A 21924-nucleotide genomic window follows, 5' to 3' on the forward strand; every position below is an offset into this window, starting at 1 on the left:
AAACAATTACTGTGTCCAGGGTAATATTGTTTGTAATTGCACAAATGCAATTACTGATGAAGTTAATGGAACTGTGCGCAGTAATGCCTTTTGGAACTGACTCAACAGTGGAGATTAACAGAACAATATTGCAAAGACTTATAATTGCCTTTCCTTGTCGTTGGCCATAAATGACAAAAAGGATAGGCAATAAAGCAGTGTTAATGAGCACTCTTCACAATTATGCAGTGAGGGCTAGATCAACACACAGGCTGAGCATGCTGAAAGAGGGGAAGATTAACTGTTGACTACAGATACAGAATTAATTTTATATGAAATGGAGCTTGCTCTTGAAAACACCTGAGTATCACTGCTTATACAGTATGTGAGAACTAGAGCAAAGCTTCCACCTTTACATTTTAAAATCAAGCTCTGTTGAGAAGTGTGGACACCTGTTTTGTGCCTATGTTACCCGAGCTTTTAAACCTTTCTTTTTGTGTCTTCTCTTTCATCAGGTTGTGACAATACTGGCAAATATATCTGTTCTTGAGCAGGCTTCATCAGAGGTCTTGCAAGAAAAAGGTATGTACTGTATGGTATTCACATACCTTTTTGTGCTCTCAGACTACTACAGTGTTATTCATCCAGTAATAATGAATAAGGTGCAATGCTAAGGTGTTAACTGTGCTTGCAATTTTTCTATGTACCTCAAGATGGTGACAAAGAACTATGGATTTCTCCCACTTCCTTTCCAGTCAGAAACACTGTCAGAAATGTTCAAAACAAAAGACCTGTTTCACCAAGCTTATTCAATATTTGCACATGTGTTACAAATTAAATATTTTATTCATAAGAATGATTGTCAGGGTCAGTGGTTAACATTATTAGATTCTCTTATAAAGGTCCAGTAGTCCTTGTTCTGCACTATCTACTTTAGATTGCATTTGCACAAAACCATTTGTTCCTTGAATGGAAAGATTCAATACAGTGCAATTAAACACAAATCCAGAGCTGTACAATTTCATTCATTACCTGCCAAACCTTGCATAATGTGGTTTTTCACAGGAAGGATTCCACTGGATCTTTCATAATTATTATAAAATTTAAAATTTTCATGTTTGGCTATAATTGCTTATTCAGTTTATCACAATAGCAATCCAAAATTTCCTTTTTAAATGTATTAATGTAAATTACTGTATTAGCAGTAATTAACAAATTACAATAATCAGTAGGCATAGAGGACTAGAATATTGTTATGTTCATTAATGTTACTAATTATGCATGCATCAGAATGTCTTAATTTATTCAGATTACTTTTGAGAGAATGAAAGGACAAAGACCTGTTTTTCTATTTTATGTGTAGGGATTGAGCATCTGCTCCTACTCCTGTCTGAAAAACCTTCCTCTTCCAGTCCAGCAGAGGGCGCTGCCTGCGAGCGAGTGCAGCAGAAAGCTGCTGTTACTCTGGCCCGTCTAAGCAGGGATAATGATGTAGTCCAGACTGCCATACAACTCAACTGTGAGCTGCAGTACTGTGTTTTCTTATTACAAATACGGGAAAGGTTGCTATACTGTACATAGTGTAGACTAAATGAAAAGAGAGAAGAAAAATAACAGTTCTAACTTTAATTCTGCTTAGACATTGCAGATACTGTTTGTCTTATGAGGATCAATTAAACTGTGTTTGCTATCAAAGAGTAAAAATAATTTAAAATCATAAAGAAACAGAATGATTTCTGTGATTTTGTTCATACAGTATGCCAGTTGATTGGAAATTAAGAGAGAAATGTCATAAACTTCACTTTGCTTTCATCACATTATTAAGCCTGTATTTATCTAGTACATATTGTACAGCTTTCAGTGTTTTTCATTATGGCTTATGTATAAACATAATATAAAATAATATACAAGTAGTCTTTATCGTTCAGAGCTGTAACTTGTAGAAACGTTTTATTTTCAGGTATCCCTCGTCTAATAGAGCTCTGCCGTTCACCTGCCAAGAGAAACAGCAGTGATTCTGTGTTAGTTGCCTGTCTGGTAGGTTTTTACATCTCTCTATAGAAATTTCATCTGATTTTGTGGATATTCCACCTACAGTATATAACATTGGCAGATTTTCATATTTAGAGAATGAACAGATGCTCATAGAATAGCCGAACTACACTTCCAAATCATGTCACTGTAAAATCCTAGACTTAGCCAATTTTCTTCTTTTGCTGTATAATCAGAGTTCATTAGTGTAAATGCAGCTGCATTTTATATTATCATGTATCACAAAGGTTTTGTCAGTGCCCTGAGTGCTAAATTGTAGTAAAGATGCAGGTCTAACCTGCAGTGTTTTTGTTTTTAACAGTATTTGTCTGTTTTATTATATGGTTAAGTACAGTACTACTAGTCATGCAGTATCTTATAGCTTACACCATGATTTCAACAATGAGACTTTTTGTAGATCATTCAGTATCTTTTTTTCATTTCCTTTATTGAGAATATGCATCTGCATCCACTCGGTTATTATCCAGACTAAAACATATTGCATCAATCACAACTACTCATGAAAAACATATGTCAGTTTCAGATTTTGAAATCACACAAGAAATAGAAATCACAATCCTGATTTCTCTAGGCAATTTCACTTTCCATTCTGTCCCATGTAGTACTGTCCTACTGAAACAAATTACAGGAAATGTAAAAAGTACAATTGACCACAGCCTTCTGCCAATCTGCACTTGACACGTTACAAAGAGGGCAGAAAAGGCCTCTTCTGGGAGCATGCACGTCTCATCAATTAAAACAATAGAACTCTCATCGCGCAAAACAGTGTCCGCGCCTGCTCTCTCATGAGTGGCTCCTCTTGCCCCGATTTGCAGGCTGCCCTGAGGAGACTGGCGGCTGGGTGCCCAGAAAGCATTGAAGACATCGACTACCAGCAGCTCATAAAACCAAGACTTGTGGACTCGTTTCTGCTTTGCTCCAACATGGAAGAAAGTTTTGTGTAGCAGGGGGTCTCGGACAAGCTCGGTGGAAGTACAGAGAAAGATTTTATTTGATTCAGTATTACTTTAGGGGTGGCAAATGGCACTTTGTAAAAATAAAACAGAGAAGATATTTGCACTCATTTATTCATTGATAAAGCATTTATACAGGAGAAAAACCTGACTTTTGTTTATAGCATAATATTTAGTCAAGGTTAGTATCTACCAGGGTATCAACACTTTAATGTTCTTTTCATCCGTTACTATTTAAAAAAAAGAATTGAATCTCTTAATTCCTTATATAACACATTATCTTTGAGTCCATGATATCTACATACAATACATACAGTCAGAGATACGATGAATGTCCAGCATACGCTTTATGACACTGTGGTATTGTATATTTCATTTTTGTACTATGAATTCAAAACCAGAAAAACCATCAATGGTTTGTACAACAAAGATGCTGTTTTTTTATAAAGATTATGTTATGCTTCCTCATCAATTTTGTTTTTCAGATGAGGAAAAAATGTTTTAATATCATGCTATGTCATGTTACCTGGTAACTAAATAAACAGTGCATACACCACAGTTTTCTCTGTCACTGAACAATCTATTTCAGCTTTAAGAAAATAAAGTTGTTGAAGATGTTTTTTCCTTGAAGACAGTGCTACTGCACTTTATTCACATTCTTATATTTTCCATTGTGTATCCACATGATATGCTCCTTAGCTTAACAGAAGTACTTTCAATTAATAGTTTTTATTTTTTCCAACCTATATTACTGGTATAGAACAGCCACAGCCACATGTTAAAAAAATGCTAAATGTTAAAGCTGCTCATTACCATACCAACAGGAACTTGGAGTGTTGCTAACAATCTTTACCCAAGGAGGATATTGTGGAATATTAAATTATTTTCTTGGAACTTCAAGCAAATGTGAAGGCAGATGAGCTGAATAACCTTACCCAAAATTCACTCTTCAACCTGCTTTAACTATCTCTTTTGATTCCTACATTACCATTTGAGGCTATTGATCCCAGGATCACATTCACTTATCAGACATTAATTAGTATTAGATGAGAAACTGCAATGTTTTTATATTTATTGAAAACCATTTGGAATACACCATTTAATTTATAAGTTAATCTTTTTGCAATTGATCTTATGTTTTACTTCACTGGGGGGCACTTTAAAAATCCTCTACTGCAAGTCCACATTTGTTCTCTTGCTAAATGAAATATTTAATTTGTCATTTACACTACACTACCCTACACTATACTGAGAACAAGCTCCAATATATATATATACTATATATGACACATGTATTGAAAACAGAAAATAAAAAAAATATTAACCACTTCTCTATAGGTTTAATTCTGGGAGTGCAGTTCAGTTATGCTCTATGCAATGAAAACACTATGAGCTGTCTCTCAGTCCTACCTTATGTTTCAGAAAGCACTCCAGAGATTTTGTGGATCACAATTTTTCTGTATTGTCTTCCAGCCACACTTTTAACTTCAAAAAACACCATGCCCTTATGTCCCCTGTGATACGTGAGTACCACTAGCCTAGCTAGTGAATCTCAGCCTCCCTTCTCCACTCTTTGACATGTCTAACTATTACCCGAGGCAAACCCCTCAGAGTCCTGATGGTTTGGATTCCTGTACAGTACATATACAATGCGGCCTTCTCCTCTCTGTGTCTTACTGGTTTACCTGTTACTACAAGAACTGGTAACCAATTTGAAATTCCCCTTTTCCAAATACATTCCCATTTCAATATATGGGCTTGTAGGAATTAGTTCCATTAGGAACAATAAATTAAGTTACTGCATTTTTTATGATGAGGAAAAATACACACAAACTCATGAATAGAAGGTAGCAATATCTAATGGCCAAATCCTTTTTACTGCAACAGGAAGTCACAACAGTGTTCAATATGTATACTAATGTACATATGGTGGTGATGTAAATTCCAAAATTTTAATTTTAAAGCAGCAGTAGAGTTTAGATAATGTATATAAAAAAACAAGGCATTTCCGTTCATTTTAAAGATCTGTAATATTTACTTGGCAAGGATTTAAAAGACTACAAGTTTAAACAATTTGCTGAATACTAAGGTACAGTAATACAATTTTAGGAACTCAATGTTGAAAAAAATAAAGCTTTCAAATTTGTTGTGTGATTATCAACGATTTGAGCATGATCCACGTGCACATTTTAATACATTTAAAATTGCTTGATTTACTTTAATTTACTCACTTAAATGTTTTGAATGATTGCAAAATATTTATGTTAGGGATGGAATTTACATTCAACTATACTGTATTTTCTTTGTAATTTAAAAAATGTATGGTACTAATTTACAGTACTATTTAATAACCAGAGCACTTGAAAACCAGTGCACTTGAAAAGATAAAGTATTTATTTTAAAAATATTTGATGTTACCACTGTAATTATGCTTTTAGATTAGAATATACATTTTAGAATTGATTTATGATATTACACAGTCTTATTCTTTTCTGTTATTGTTCAGGAGTTGGAAAATCTGGTTTATCTTTCAAAAGGAAGTTATTTTTTAAAATTAAACTGAGATTTTTTTAAAAAGGCAACCACTATAAATGTGCATGGAACAGAAACTGAAGGGTAACTCTTTATACCGCCCTGCAAATTTATTGAAATGGCTTTTTAAAAGTATAAGAGAAATGACTAAAGAATACATTATCATCAGTTATAACTTGCAAAGAGTATTTGTAATTTCTTGTTTGCAATATTTATTGCTGCCATAAAAAACTGTCAAAGAAAGGATACCTGACTTGAATTCCATCTGAGAATTTATATACCAAGAAGAATACGAAGAATGTGCTGAAAAAAGGCACTCGCAAGCATTTTTAAACTTACCCAGTATCTTAAGTCTTGACAAGCCATTATTTTTTTCTCCACAATATTAGAAACATCACTGAGTACTGTTAGAACTCTTCTTTTTGGTTTCATGACAAACACGGATCTTTTCCCAGTTGCTTACATAGATAAACTGAACATTTATTCCCTGCAATCCCTACAAATGAACATTTCTTAAAAACACAAACATGTATTGTCTGATAAGTGAGCTTTATGATTGTAAATAATGAATAATGAATTTAAAATGTGTTTAAAATAAAAAACAAGGAAGAGGAGTGTTTGTACAGTATTTGAGGCACTTTTTAAGATGGTGCTGGAGGTACAGTAGCTGGATAATAAAATAAGACTATTTTAGATCAGAAAGAAATATATTTTTATTAATGGAAACAATCAGTATAGTGTAAATATACGCTCTAATCATTTGGTTGATTGTTTCTGGTAATACAGTTGTATACAGTATACTGTACCTTAAAGTTACATCAGCAGCAGCAACAACAGAAAAATAAGATGTAGAATTATAAGTGGAAAATGGACATAAAAGATGTCCTAAAACTTCAAAAGGTCTCTTATCTTTAGTATGTTCCATATAAATTAGGTGACAGTATTAATCTGTTGCATTGTTTTGAAGTTTGGAATCACATCTAGAGGGAAAAAAGTCTTTGTTATTCCATGCAGGTTTTTTTTGCTGTTATGCAGGCACTACATATCTCTGAGGAACAATGTTGGAGTTTTATTTTATTATGAACAAAGAACACATGAACAAAGCTTTTGGCAGAGGCATATACTGTACAGTGAAGTCCAGAGGTCCATGAAAAGCTTTGAACTGTGAGGTCACAGACATCAGAGGGCTATCTGCTCTGTTGCGTGTTTAACATCCATGCAAAAGGGTTTTGAGCTTGAAGATCATGTGTTTCTGCTACATTGTCATCCCTTTTAATTAAAGCTTGTTCAATAGGAATAATAGTTTTGTATATCCAGCCTTCTTTTGTTTCACCTGAGGGTACCTATGCTATTATAAAATGATGAGTCCAGTTGCTAATATGTTATCCCACAAGTTTCAGACAATTGAAATTCTACAGAGTTTCCAAACAGATGCAAGAAACTTTAAATCTCTTTTAGTTCACTGGGCTATGTAACCAGGTTTCTGCACATATCAATGGGAGAAAAGCATAGATCTGTACCCGATTCCATAAAATATGCAAAGCGTACGCACCATACAGAATAGCTGAAAACACAGGTCTTTTGATGTTAAGTCCTTTGGTTGTGCATGTCTTCATCGAAGTAGCCTGTGGATGTTTTAACCTTCTCTAAAACTCTCTCCAATGCCTTTTTCTCTCTCTCCATATCACAGCAGCGGAGTGTAGCAGCTCTCTCAATTATTTTTATTTTATGAGCACCCTGCTTTTCTTCTCCATGGTTCACCACCCTGGCCCATCGCAGAGATACGGTATCTTCCACCTTTCTGATGGGGATCATTTGCAGCCTTTGTTTTTCCATGTTTTAAAGTTTAAAGAGAAAATCTCAACAAGGACTTCCTTGTGAAATTTTCAGGTACTTTTGGTTGCAAAGAAATAATTTTCTCCTGAGTGTCGGGTTAATAATTTACGAATATCTCTTTCACATGACTGCCTGCTTTGTTTTCTTAAGACATCTCTTGGGGGCCTGTTAAAAATGTGTTCATGATTAACATCATGTGGCTTAATTCTTAATTGAGGTGATGTAAGTTTAATGTATTTCCCCTTTAGATCTTAAAAATCCCTTTATAGAAATTTATTTTGGTAGATGTTATGGTCTGTAATATCCATATGGTCAAGTTATTATCATTGGTGTTTTTGAATTTGTATACTGATGCACACTGAAATTTCAAAAGACTAAAGTTTAACTTAATGGCCCATTGAGAATACAGTATGTGTGTTATTTATATTTTAAAATAAAAATGTTTAAGTGAGTGGACAAGGTGGTTGCTTGAGTATTAGTGTTGGTCTCAGGGCTAAAATACTGTATTCAAGTGATATGATTTTCTAAAACTGCCAGGTACTTGGTGTTCAGTATTTGAGTTTTGAGTTATGTTTGTCAAAATTAGTTAAAAATCTCATATAAACAGCTATTCAACAACAGATTTTAAATAGGGCAAAAACATCGAAAGATGCAGCCTTGGCCTGCATAAGTGATAAAGATTACCTGGTTGCTGTCAGCATTAGTGAAGGAAAGAGGACCCCCAGACGCCAAAGACGAACGTACAGCCAAGGTACTGTAGATAATATCTAGATAACAAGACCCTGCCTGCTTCAACAATCAGTGCTCAGAGAAACCTGGAAAAAAGCTTAGTGAGGCACAGGTCACCACACTGGACCATGGCTCTTCACATCTGTCTGACCCATTGGTGTCAGCCTGCTGTGGCTACAGAATGAGAATTTCCAGGAGGACATACTGTAACCTGCAAATCAGCAGAACGACTTTTCGTTTGGGGATAACATGTTGATAACAGGGAGCTACCTCCCTATAAAAACGGAGGTAGCTGGAGAGAGAATGGTGGTGGAATTTATTCATTGACAAATATCATTTTGCCCTGCAGAAATATGAGGGAAGACCACATTTTTGTGGCCTTTCGATGAGCCCTATGCTGACTGTTGTATTGTTTAAGATGTATTGAATTGTGATGATTTGGAGAGGAATTTCCTTTAACACAAGAATACCTCTGGTGCCTATTGTGGGGAAGCTTACTGCTCACTGATATATCCATGGGGCCATTAAACCAACAGCTTTTTTCCTTCCTACAAGCCATTTTTTCTTTATATCACTATTTAAAATCTGTTACTAAATCCATTAGATACAAGTTCATGTTTATGTGCATCAGTATAAGAAATTACCCTAGCAATGTCCTTGCATCAGGGGTCAACAGTCCCAGTCCTGGAGAGCCCCAATGCATTGAGCCTTACAGGGTCCACATGACCTGTTATTTAAAGATGAGGGACAGTTCAACTGTTCCATGTCTTCAGAAATTAATGAATAGAAGTGGCTTGATAAAACCCTCTCGGATCAGGCTCTCCAGGACCAGGTTAAAGATGCCTGCCTTACAGGTTTAGACTGGGCAGCTGCAGGTTGCCACTCTGGCATAAGTGGATCTAGCTGAAGCTACTCTGTTGGAAAGATGAAGTATTTTACCCAATTAATGAGTCATTTCTTCAATTAAATGAATGATTCTGTCACAAAAAAAGCAGAAACTAGGTATAACATTGTACTTTGTTGAGTGAAGGAATTTAGCATAAATACAGGAGTAGCTGTGGGGAGCATGTTACTGTAGACAACAGCAATACCCACTGAAGTGTGCTCTCCTAGGCTTGTCGTGGCTGCCATTTAGTCTTTGCTGGCTTGAATGTGTGGAAGAACATGGAACGAACAGATGCACGGACCTGCTCTGTGCTCATTTTCTACTGTCAATGTCCATGGGAATAAGCTCCCCTCAGTGCCATTTGCAGGCACTCCATGAATATATATTTACTTTATACGTACCACACAGGGCCTGTCTGTCCCTGCAGTACGCCACAATACCCAGGCAATTAGTAATAAAGCATTAATCTCCTACATTAGATGGCCTGGGTTCCAATGTGGAGTTTAAGAAGGCTTTTTGTATTGTTAATTGTCAAATTTGTTAAGCTTATTTCTAGCTTTGCTGTTACAACAAATTAATGATAACATACATTCAATTTGTGTACTGTATGTGTAACGTTGGAGGGTCATTGGCAGTGTGGATGCATAAAGATAATATAGACAGTTTTCTTACATTAAGAAGAATCTAATAACATTTAGATTCAATTTTTTACTTGTTTATTGTTCTTTAAACAGTGAGTGGCAATTGTATGACCTGTTAAAACATAAATATACACCCAAAAGACAGTAAATATTGTTTATATATGTTGGCAGAACTAGGTGCATTAAAAGACATTGTATGACACTAAAATTGATGAATGAATAAATATGATGAATGAATGTATTCATTTTGGCTGTGTGGCAAGAGGTACTATTTCCTGAGACTTTAAAACAACTCCATAGAATAGTGGGCGGAGGTGCTTCTGTAGAATACTTATGTACAGTAGCTAATTGAATTTAAACAGCCAAAAGCAAAATGGGTGGATGGTTGGAGCTGTATTACTGAATTCAGGAATCATCAAAGAAGAGTGCTATCTTCCTAAACCCTACTGAATGAAGTCAGCTTTTAATATTTCAGGAAAATCCCCATCTTACATATGCTGTACTCACATGCTTTTTACTAACTGCATGGCTTGGGGTGCACGATTTGAAAAACTGTATAGAATTAAATGAAGTATATTTAAAGCTCATGCTCATTGTTTCGAAACATTCTGGTGATCTTTTTGAATTGACCTGGTCTGTGCCCCTTCGTAGCAGTGCGTAATGTTTGACAATCATCCAGGGTGATGGCTGACAGTTGTAATGTTGTTATCATTAAATTGTGTGATAGTGGCATGCATACAAGAATTTGACAGGCCAAGAGCTTGTGGAATTACTCTCTCACTCTGAGCACATTGAAAGCCACCTACTACACGATCACTCATACAGGTTGAAATATCACAGACACCAATTTTGTGCGGCATTCAAAATGCATTGCAAGGCAGCATGGGCAATGGGAAGTCATCATTTTCAGGGGTGTTGACTTTATTCTGCAAGGGCACTATACATGCATAATATTTCTGCTTAAAATTCAGGAGTGCAATGAGACGAGATTGTCTTCAATCCTGTCATCTCTTTTTCCTGCCAAACAGAACAGACCAGTAGAGTCAGCTAGAAACTGATGACAGCTTGCTATGAAAATATACAGTTCTGGACGTATTCGCTCAGCAGCAATGTTTGCATGCCCTTTTCCATTTTAAAAGCTACATTTCTCAGATTCATTTTTCAATGCTTCTTCTGTTTTATCTTCACACCTTTACGTATATATTTCTCTTAAACAGGCCTATGCTTATTTCAGCATTTTTCAGGAATGTAATAAAGTACAGGTTTGTTTAGAGCAACGTTATGATCCATCTGTACTTCTAAACCTGAGTGTACAGATTCTCAAAAACATTAAAAAGGCGATAGCTATTACGGACTATACTGTACAATTAATTAATTTAGTTCTGACAAAACTATAGGTACTGTATATGTATCATCAAAATACATTATTATTTCATTTACAGTATGTATATTGATTAAATGTTTTTGGTATCTTTTTGATTACTTGAGTAATCTTGTGTTCATGGCACACAATAAATTTTTCAATATTGAATAAACATTGAAAGACCCCAATGAGAGGGCTGATTTGGGACAAGTGATTAGGTGATTTGACCTGTTGATTGTGAAGCCTGGTGAAAATCAAGAATGGAAAACACAGGAAAGAACCCATATTCCATACTACAGTATAGAACAAAGGTTCTGTGCTGTCTCTTAGATGAAAACAAACCCTCAGTCATGTTACAGTAGGTGGAACCACCAGTGGAGGAGACAAGTTGTTTTTAGAGATGGGCGTTAGCAGACATGCAGAACTACATGCTAATTGTTGTGAATAACAGAACAAACCATGGGTAGATCCAATTGTGATAGCCTAGGCTCCATTTTATAGTGACTGATGGCAACCTGACTGCATAACACCACACTGATCAAGTCCTGAAACTCCCCATGCAGATGGGGGTAAATAAATATAAATAAAATGTTACAAAACTCCTGGTGTCGCCTTGCCCTGCCTACAGGCACATTATGGATGTGATGCCCCATTAATATAATACACAGCAGCATAATAAAGGAGAGAAAGGCCCATACCAAGCCAAAATGCTAAACCAACAATCATTACAAATGATAATTGGTTTTGGGAATGACCAGTACATGATAACAGGTCCCCAGAAGGTAAAACCAAGAATCTCTGGACAAAGATTGGTATCAGGTTCTGAGTAAATGAGTGTTTGCCCAGGAGGATAGAGATAATTGATTTAAGTTAAAATATCACTTCTGATTTAAATGTGTGGTTTTATGAGGTTTTTAATCCCTGCAAGTGACAAAACAGATAAGAATATGTAAGAGATTATAATACTATTAAAAAAGCATACGTATGTAAGCATACTGTATGTAAGCGCCAACTGAATATTTAGGCATATGTACTGTATATGAAACCTTTCATCAGGAGGAATATGTAATGAAAAAAAAACAAATATATCTTGATGTTGAGTTAAATATATATCCTAATACTGTATGCTTGGCTTTTAATATCTAACAGAAGTACAGAGCAAATTAAAGAAAAAAAAATCAAAGAAACATATTTTTCTACATGATAAAATTATGATTATATGAGTCCTTACAAGGTGCTTTCTTCTGAAACTGTATTTTGTAGTGCATTTTGGCTGACACAGCAGAATGGCCTCCCTCTTAAACTAAGCTGAAACTGTTTGCTAATTCTAGGAATTTGTATCAAGTCCCAGTTGTACTCATTTAGAGATAACTGTAAATGAATTAATAATCTCAGCAATGATTTATGGATATCTTTCGATAATTGGTTTTGGGATATTTAAACTATTTTGCAACATCTTATTTTTCCTTTCCAAACTGCTAACATACATTCTTAGTGAAGTGTTCTTAGATTGTAAATTAAAATATTTAAGCTATTATCAAATACAATGTTAAAAACATTTACTACTGGTCTTCTTAATAATAAAACTACTTTAAATATTTATATTTATGAAAAAGCATATACGTTATAAGGACAAAACATAATGACTTAATGACCATCCATGATAATTCACCACAATGCTACTGTTGTCCTTTATTCATTTTCTGGTAAGCAGAACATCTTAAGTGTTCCTTTTTTTAACTTTCATAAATAAAAATATATGTTTATGCAATTAAACTAAATAAATTATTAAGTGTTAAATAATCCTAGTTTTAGTTTAATTAGCTGGGAACTGTTCAGAGAGAACACTAGGGGTCACTGCATACTTCATGGCCCGAACTGTAACAAGCAAGGTCTCCAAATCCTAGTGCTGGCATCAGTGTCTGCTGCTTTGTGTTTAAGATGAGTTCCTGATTATGCTGAACCCATGATTTCTCTAATTATGATCTTTCAATTGTCTTTTTCTGAAACGGTCAAACGTTTTAAAAGAACTTAAAATAACATTCCAATGCAAATTTAAAACTGTAGCTGTCATCATCAGGTTAATTAGCCAAGGTTCCCTTAGTTTCTTTTTTATTTGGGGGTTTTGTTGTTTCATTTTTTTAAAAATCCCATAAGAAAGTTGTTAAAAAAATCAGATCCTGAGCAATTGGAAGAAATACCTACAAGCATATACATACATGAGATTTGTTATGTGTAACCCTGAAAATATTTTATGGCTCCTTACAATATCTTACAAAATAATTGTACAGTTTATGCTAGGCACCTGATACAGATTATTTGAATGATACAACAGTTTTCAAGGTCTTAATACAGTATTTTTTAAAATGAAACTTCTTTTCATGTCAGAAGTTTGTAAAACGACCAGGTATAGCTCTATTAATTAATAAGTTAATAAGCTGAATTCTAAGAGACCACTCGAGAGGGAGAGTCTAATGTTTCACTCCTTTGCCAGGTTGCATGATTCCATATTTAGTCCAATTAATAATACAAATTTCTTGCATTTTTAATAGCACTTTTCTTCTTTCACTAATGAAATGCAGGAGCCTTTAGTGAAGTATAGCAGCTGTTCCAAACCAGTAGCTCGAAACATGTCAGATAAAGTGGAGAAGTACACAATTAGTTTAGTTTAACCATTAAATTGAACAATGCCATAGGATCTTTAAGGTCCACAACATGCCAGAAATAGAGGTTTAATGTCCCATTCAAATGAAATTCTCTGTCTATGCTGTAACATGGAGGTTTTGGTAGAGAGAGAAGGGTGCCACCTATTGGTACACCAATGTCACTGTCAGAATCACCTGATTTTTGTCAGAGAACTCCTCTCTGTTCTCTTCCAGAGCCAGTCTTTGTTCTGCTTCTCCAAATCGACAAGACTGACCAAATCTCATATCAACAGATGGTAGAGATATATCAGGACTCTAAATAGTGCAATATAGAGTTAACAGTATGCTGTATAACATCATTTATGCTATACTGTACGTTTATAGACACAGTTTACAAAATTCAACTGAATCACAAAAAATCAAACCAAAAGGAGTGAGCATGGTTATATTGTACCTTCACCTCATAACCCTTTCCAATTTTTAACTAATAAATTACTCCTTCAATGATTCCCATAGTATGAGGGAGCTGTGTAAAGCTCACTGCCAAGAATATTTTTTCCTGAATCAAAATACCAACAAGAATAAAAATAACAAAAATAGTTCAACAATTTACCCTATCAAAAACCTTATACAAAGTATTTCATATTTCCTCACCAAACACATGAAATAACACTAAAGAAATCTCCAGTATTATCTGATGAGTATCTGCTTTCAAGAATACAGCTGGCCTGTATGCAACCTTGATGCAACACTTTTACTAATTATTTTAACATCAGTATTAATGATGCTGGATGGTAGTTAAGCCTGTTTTCATGGACTCTAGCAGTATCTTTGAAGTATATACATGATTATCTGTTAAAAAAAGGGTGGAGAGATAAGATGATATGTAAATTTGAATTGCAAGTACTGTATGTATTCTGGCCAGATTTTTGCCATTTTAAATGGACTGTTTTTTAAGGGATCTTTTCACTTTTCAAGTGTAGAGCTGTTGGTTTACCTTACCATTAATGCAGTGAGCAAGTGTAAGATGTTTGTTAAAGTGAATGCTAGCCCTCTGTTTCCCTGTATCAAGTTTTAGCAATATTTAAAATAGGAACGACCAATAGATACAGTACATTCGTCAAAAAAGAATGTAGGTTTAAGATTTTTTGACAAATTGGTTTCAGCTCATACAAAGGAACAGCAGGAAGTGTAAAGCTTTTCACTCCAGTGTGAGAATACAGTGTAATGTAATTTGAGAAAGACGACACTCCAGAGGCACAGTATTTATTAGTATTCACTGGACATAAGTCTTTGATGTTACCAGTGTTCTTTTCACCCACAAGGTGCATCAGGATTTAATGAGACACGATATTTAAGTTTTTAGAAATGTTGAATATTTTAAACCAAAGTACATTATCTTAACAATATAAACAGACCATCTTATTGCCTAAATCCCTCATGTGCTTTCTATGATACTTGTGTGAAATTCCATTACACTCTAATTATCTCATATCAAGATCTGTTTTGTCATGCAAAAGATACAGCTTAAAGCAATACAGTGATGTATAATTCAAGGATCTTGGTAGTATTTGTTATGTGTTTGCATTTCCTGTTGTATCATATAGTAAAGTTAATTAAAGATACAACATCACTTCTGCATGAATTTATAATTCATGCTGACATGATTTCTCCTATAAAACCCCATGCAACTGATTGTGACTGAACTTAATAGAACTTTTCAGAAATGACCCAAATCTAAAAAATCATTGTTTTTTTCATTTCCAAAATTCCCCATGAAACTATATCCAAAACGTTCAGTAAAGATTGAGATACTGTAGGTGTTCAAGCTGTGATGATGTAATTGGTCGCAAGAGGGAGAAAAGACAGGAGCCCTTCAGTCACTGATTTGATCCCATGATTATTGATTTCTCTGCCTCACTGTAACTAAAATAATTGCCACATGTAATGTATTATTAAATTACATGCCAGTTCTCAAGTTTGGGTTTGAAGGTCCTTTTTGAATTGCAGAGACGTATAGATTATTAAACACCAAACCCCATTAAAAAGCACTGATATTAAATGCTCATGTTAAAAATCCATATTTTTTCACATTGGTTCCTGAATTAGGTTGCAATTTCCAACGTACATTTCTTGTATATGTTCTGGACTTCCTATTAGCTTAGATCGTGGGGTGCTACTTTAAAAAAATATAAATTGATTAAAAGTATTTTTGCTCCACGAATATTGGACAAATGAATCTGTACATTTTCCCTGTTACAGGATTACAACATGAAAAAACTGATGGGGTCAGGCTGCTGAGTATTTGGCAAACAACAATGACTGAATAAACGTGTTATTAAAACACAGTACCAGTTTTGTATTGCAGAACACTGATTCTTTAAAAAACACAATTTCAAATTTCTACATCACTTATGAATTCAACCCACATGACCCTGAAAATGCAGTTTTCTCTACTGGTGTTACTTTGATGAAGTTTCAAGTTGGTATGCCAATGATGGACTTTATTCGCAATAAAGTCCTATGATCAGAAGAAGCTGGCCGAACCCCAAAGACACAGGTCATTATTATTTGATCAATTTAAAGACAACAACACTGTACATCGATTCCCAGGTTTTCTCTCTGAACTGAGGTACAAAGTAAACAGGACCCCATCCACTTAAGTTAATGCTTGACAAGCAGAGGCAAAAAATTAATAATTTGTTGGATTTTTTTGGTGGCGTGGGGAGGGAAGTTCAGAGATTTATTTACAAAATAAATGTCACTCTTCAGAGTGTTGAAAAGAGAACTTTAATGTTTTTGGGGAATGATCAACTTAAAATAAAACCTTCAGTAACCTAGTTTACATGCACTGCTTAACTTTAAAAGGTAAAATAAATCTAAGATATGGAAATCCCTGTCTCACTACATGTGAGAATACTTGCACAAATCATTTGTTGTGACAGTATTTTGTGACATTCAAGCAAGAATATTTATTGAATAAATAACTTGATAAAGTTTTCTTAAAAAAAACAAAGCTTATGTTATCTTTTAGAGTCTTCATTAAGATCACATTATATAAATACAATCTCTGTATAAAGATACTGTTTGGTGGCAGAGTAGTGTACAGTACTTCCATGATGAAATTAATTAATTTTTGTATGGCCACTGATAAGGAGGTCCTTACTTCATTGAAACTGTGGGTTCTAGTCTGCAGAAACATTTTACTTCTAGATTGAAAGGAGGCACCCTGAGTATGAGCCTGAGAAACACTTGTTGCTAATTAATTCACTTATTTCTCATACTATTACTATGAGTATAAGTTGTTAACAAGCCAAACAAAATGGCCTACAGACAGCATACGTATCAATGTGACATTGATGTGATGTGACAGAGTTTATATTTGTGTTTTATCTGTTCATTATTTACAGATTATTCTGCAATATACTAAACATCAGCCTATTCTTTGCAGTTTTGTAGATGATAATGAGTGTTGAATGTCTGGACATCATGACATTGATACAAATAAATACTAGTGAAACAGCACCATTCACATACTGTAGCTATTCTCCATTGGCCAACTGTATTTGTAATTTCTATTTCCTCCTAATTTTACCCCACGTGTACTCCACACAAAGCAGCTCATACTGAAACCAATGCCATCGCTAAGGTAAGATTATATTTATATTAAACCCTTACTATATTTAGCACATCTACGTTTTGACCACATATTTCTAGAACACACTACAGAAATGGGGAACAGCTTCCCTACTCCAAAAGAGACTTAAAGGTAGAGAATTTTCTTGCATTTCTAGTATTTATGAATGACTAATTGACAGGTTCCCTGCAATTTCAGGGATGGTTTCAAGTTTAAAAGGATTTTTAGCGTCTGAGAACTTTTCGGAAGTTTTTAGAAGAAAATAAGAAAGTATAGAGGTATCTTCAAGCAAAATATAAACAGACATTTGTTAAGCTGTTTATTTCTCCTATCACAGACATCACAAAAGTGTTCTCAGTTGTTTGGTATCTCAAGAAACATCCATTGATAGGTAAAGTTCTACTTCATGTTTTCAACAGTACATTTTAGTGAGGTACTGTATGGTATTCACTGTCCATGGGACTTGTATTATACAGTATACCCTGCAAAGTACAATTATACTTTAGTGGACCTGACCAAGGTCCACAAAATCAGAATCATGTAAAACCTATTAATCTTTTACTGGACATTAATACCAATTGGGATTTATTTAATAGTTGTGAGATCATTTCTTATGTGCCCATGAAGTGTTTCAAATTCTTTGATTCCCCTGTTAAAATTAATATTTGATCCGTCTCTGACATTACTTTCAACTTAAAGAATCTTCTTTTTTTTTCCTTGATGCCACAAAAATATCCATTTCAAAAAGTAAAACTCTGCCTTCTTTTACTAAATAAGGACTTCTGTTGCAAATCTTCCACCAAACCCACATATGCATGTTCTTCTAGGCAAAACATTAAATTTAACAAGCAGCTTGCTTATATTCATAACATTATCAGTTCTTTAAATAAACATAGCAATAGGATTTAAAGCTCCAACTCGAACTTTAATTAATGTTTTATATAACAGACTTTAAATATGTTATGGAAAAAAACTCCATATGAACAACGACAATGAAACAGTATTCATGCAGTGGTTAAGGTGGAAAAATTCTGCTTTGAATTTTAACGCAGCTAATAAACAAAGTATGTTGTAAATGAGAGTCTTTTTATACTGCAGTGGTAGAAAAAAGTCAGAAAGGTTGCCTGCGTTGTTCCTGCTTCATTAAATAATTGAATTAAATTATTTCAGGCCCTGGCATGATTCCTTGGAGAAAAACAAGATGAGATGAGGTAAGGTGAACTTGGGCTGAACATGAACTGATGAAGTGATCAGAGCTGTCTGTCTTTCATGCCTCCAATCACTGAATGATCCATTTAACCTTTTTCTTTCTGAGAGTATTTGACCCCTTGTAAATCAAATGAAGCTACTCCTTAGTCCTAGTCATTGTACATTCTCTGTTCATGACGAGCTCCAGGCATCATTTTTACATGTTTTGGGATTGTAAAGTGCAGTTTTGGTAACAGGTTTATTCTTCTTCATCTATTTTAAAATGGCCATTCCTTTTTCTCACTCACACTGCTCCTACAGCACTATAGATTGCGAGTCTAATCTGGGCTTCATGCCGAGGAAGAAAATGTTCTGATGGGCTTCTTTGACTGCACCTAAAAAGATTCTGGTGCTATGTTGAGTGCTTCTGTATTCTCCCATCTTGCATCCCTGGATCCTGATCTATCTTGATATCATACGGAGCTTTCCACTGCTCATTTCACTTAATTTGCTTATCTTGAGGTATGTTGCCCTTTTCCTCCTTGGTAAACACTAGAGTGAAATGGCATCTCTGAGATACTTTACCCCATCCTTTACAATTGGTTTTCTGTTGTAATAGTGAAAAAACTGTTTTATTATGTTTAACCTCCATTGCAACATAATCTGAGCTTCAATTTCATTATACTATTTTCCTGTTCTTTTTTTAACATTCTTTAAAGTGCTTGCTTTCACCTTATATTCTTTTTGACTATCTTAACCAATTTGCCACTGCTTTCCTGACACTGATTTACTCCGTGTTTCAATCACAGTACCATATTTATTCTGTCCCACATTACTTCTCTTAAGCTTTGTCCTCCATTTTCTGATTTCCTGAAATTGTAAACCTGTCAAACTTTTTTTTAAACTCTATCTGTATACTTTATTTTCAAATTATACTTCAAAGCATACAGTACTATTCTCTAATGGTTCTCTCACCTTTGATTTCCTCACTCTGTGTTCATTGCTTCGGAAGACTACTGTAGATCAATTCAGGTATTCCCTCTACTAGGTACTCTGACAAACGGATTAAGTAAGCAGGCATTATCCATGTATACCACGTCAATTTCAGCTGCTGGCATTCCTATTGATTTTTCCCAATCTATGTGAGGGAAGCTGAAATCTTCCATGAAAATCTTTTCTTCCTTTACACATTTACCCAAGATTTTGTTCTATAAGAAAGCCCTATAATTGATGATGAATTACAGTAGGTGATCTGTAACATACTTCTATAACACTATGCCATTTGAATTAATTTTTATAAGTCTGACCCAAGAAGAACTCTGAGACTAATTCTCTAAGAACTCTGAATTAATTACTGAAGTTCAACAGTTTTGTCTTGAATTCAAACATCAAACCACATGCCAATAATTCATGATCAATAATACATGTTATTAAGATTATAATAGGTTCAAACTGGACAGAGGGAAGTAACAAGTAACAGAGGGATTGAAATTCTGATGTGATCAAGGGTCATGAACATGTTATAGTGTTACAGTCCCCTGAAAAACATAAAAGTATTGAATTCTCTAGAGAATGGGGGCTTCCCCATTTTCATAATGGAATTCACACATTTTTTGAGTGAAAAGGTGCTACATGGTTTGAGACACACACCCAAACCCAGGGAGGTGACTGAGACAAGGTGATTGAATGTCAATGGGAGACAAGCTATTTGCTACAGTAGTGTGATGTCACTATTGTACACTCAGGGGGTGAGTGTAACACGGGACTTTTGCAGTAGTTGTGCCTGGCGCACTGATGCTGCCCCTAGGAAATCTGACAGAGTGTAGGGTGGAATAATTCACGCCTGCACTAAAATGGGAACTGAATGGTTTGGAAATAGAAGATAACAGGCAGGTGGTGATCAAACCTTGTCAAAGGGTAAACTGCACACTTCATCTCAAATTGTATGTCTGTTTACCACCATTTCTAAAAACCATGGAAAGTAATGGCTTAAAAAATACACAGCGCTATTAGTTTATTTTTAATGTACACATAGTTTAAAAGAAAGCCAGGAATAGCTTTAGAATTGGAACAAAATTGCATTGATATTTTTCTGCCATTGCATAACAGAATTTGCATTCAGAGAAGCTCTGTAAATTGATTAGTACATAAGATCCCATCATTGGAATGTCTAACAAGAAAACCTCATTATCGTTAAATCATGGAAGAAAACAATTACCTCTTGATAATTCTGCAATAAAACACCTTTATGCTGATGTGAATTAGTCATCCTTCTTCAAGTGTAAATCGCTGAATCTATTTTATTCTTCCTGGCCTGTAAATGAATTGTACCCTTTGATAAAGACCAATTAAACCAGACAAGAATGTTTGTGCTACAAAAATGATTTCTGTTTTCATCAGGAGATAATCCAAAGTCCAAAAAGAGATAAGTCATCAAATTATTTCAACAACAGGTGGTAGAGGATGGGATTCTTTCTTGACACGCCCACATTTCAGTATTTCGTTATTTCATTATATAGTACATTGTGATACAACTCATACAGTAGTAGACCTGAATACAAGGACTCCATAAAAAGATACTGTGATATTGGAGTACCTAATGAAAGTTCTGGAGAAGAACACTGAACATCAATTCTCACTCCCTGTGGCTAAAGATCTGCGCCTGTGGCTCGGAGGTTGCCGGTTCGTATCCCCGCGGCAGGCAGAGGAATCCTACTACGTTGGGCCCCTGAGCAAGGCCCTTAACCCCAACTGCTCCAGGGGCGCTGTATAAATGGCTGACCCTGCGCTCTGACCCCAAGCTTCTCTCCCTGTCTGTGTCTCTTGGAGAGCAAGCTGGGGTATGCGAAAAGACAAATTCCTAATACAAGAAATTGTATTTGGCCAATAAAGTGATATTATCTTATCTCTTATTCACCAGCTCTATACAGTATGTCAAAAATACAGGCTTTTAGACCATTTTTTTCAGCATTCATCACTCTAACAACACTCTACCATCCACCATGACTTACTCATCTGTATGTAAATGTTGTCATCTCTCAAACCAAGCAGGTTAAAACCAAGTATATCAATAAAAGTACTTTATTTATCCCAACTGAATTACTGGGATCTGCGAACATCTTCTGAAGTAGGCAAAAACAAGATCAACAGATGCAAATTAATACTGACGTATATGTCTATATAACTTAATTTAGGAAACAAGACACAGGGTTAGAGTCATTTTAATTAATGGCAGTCAAAATAAACTACATTAATTTGCAGGTCAAATAATTAACCAAATGTTACCTTATTTTTACAGAGTAAGCAGCAGTGGAACATCACAAATTTTCTAGCACAAAACAAGGAAAAGGAAAGAATTTGTAGGCTACAGTGAATCTAACCATGCACCTATGTCAAAGAATATTCTAGTCTGTTGAAGTACTGTTAGATTTTAGAAGTTAGTGTTAGATCCTTTTTATTGGAGCAGACAGTTTAGACATGCAG

The 21924-nt window shown here is 34.9% G+C and overlaps 1 protein-coding gene across 3 annotated transcripts in view; it reads left to right on the top strand.

Annotated features, from left to right (window-relative positions):
* The window catches only part of LOC102690369 (INSC spindle orientation adaptor protein), a 63489-nt gene extending 59947 nt beyond the window's left edge, over positions 1-3542 (top strand). For all 3 annotated transcript variants that reach the window (XM_015338088.2, XM_015338089.2, XM_006642486.3), the window contains 4 exons: positions 495-561; positions 1343-1498; positions 1940-2016; positions 2847-3542. In XM_015338088.2, the coding sequence (XP_015193574.1) occupies positions 495-561; positions 1343-1498; positions 1940-2016; positions 2847-2975 (429 nt within the window). In that variant the 3' untranslated portion in view covers positions 2976-3542. The remainder of the gene's footprint in view (positions 1-494; positions 562-1342; positions 1499-1939; positions 2017-2846) is intronic.
* Positions 3543-21924: the final 18382 nt, after the last annotated feature.

The sequence above is a fragment of the Lepisosteus oculatus genome, chromosome 21 (genome assembly GCF_040954835.1).
Source record: "Lepisosteus oculatus isolate fLepOcu1 chromosome 21, fLepOcu1.hap2, whole genome shotgun sequence".
NCBI classification, from domain to species: domain Eukaryota; kingdom Metazoa; phylum Chordata; class Actinopteri; order Semionotiformes; family Lepisosteidae; genus Lepisosteus; species Lepisosteus oculatus.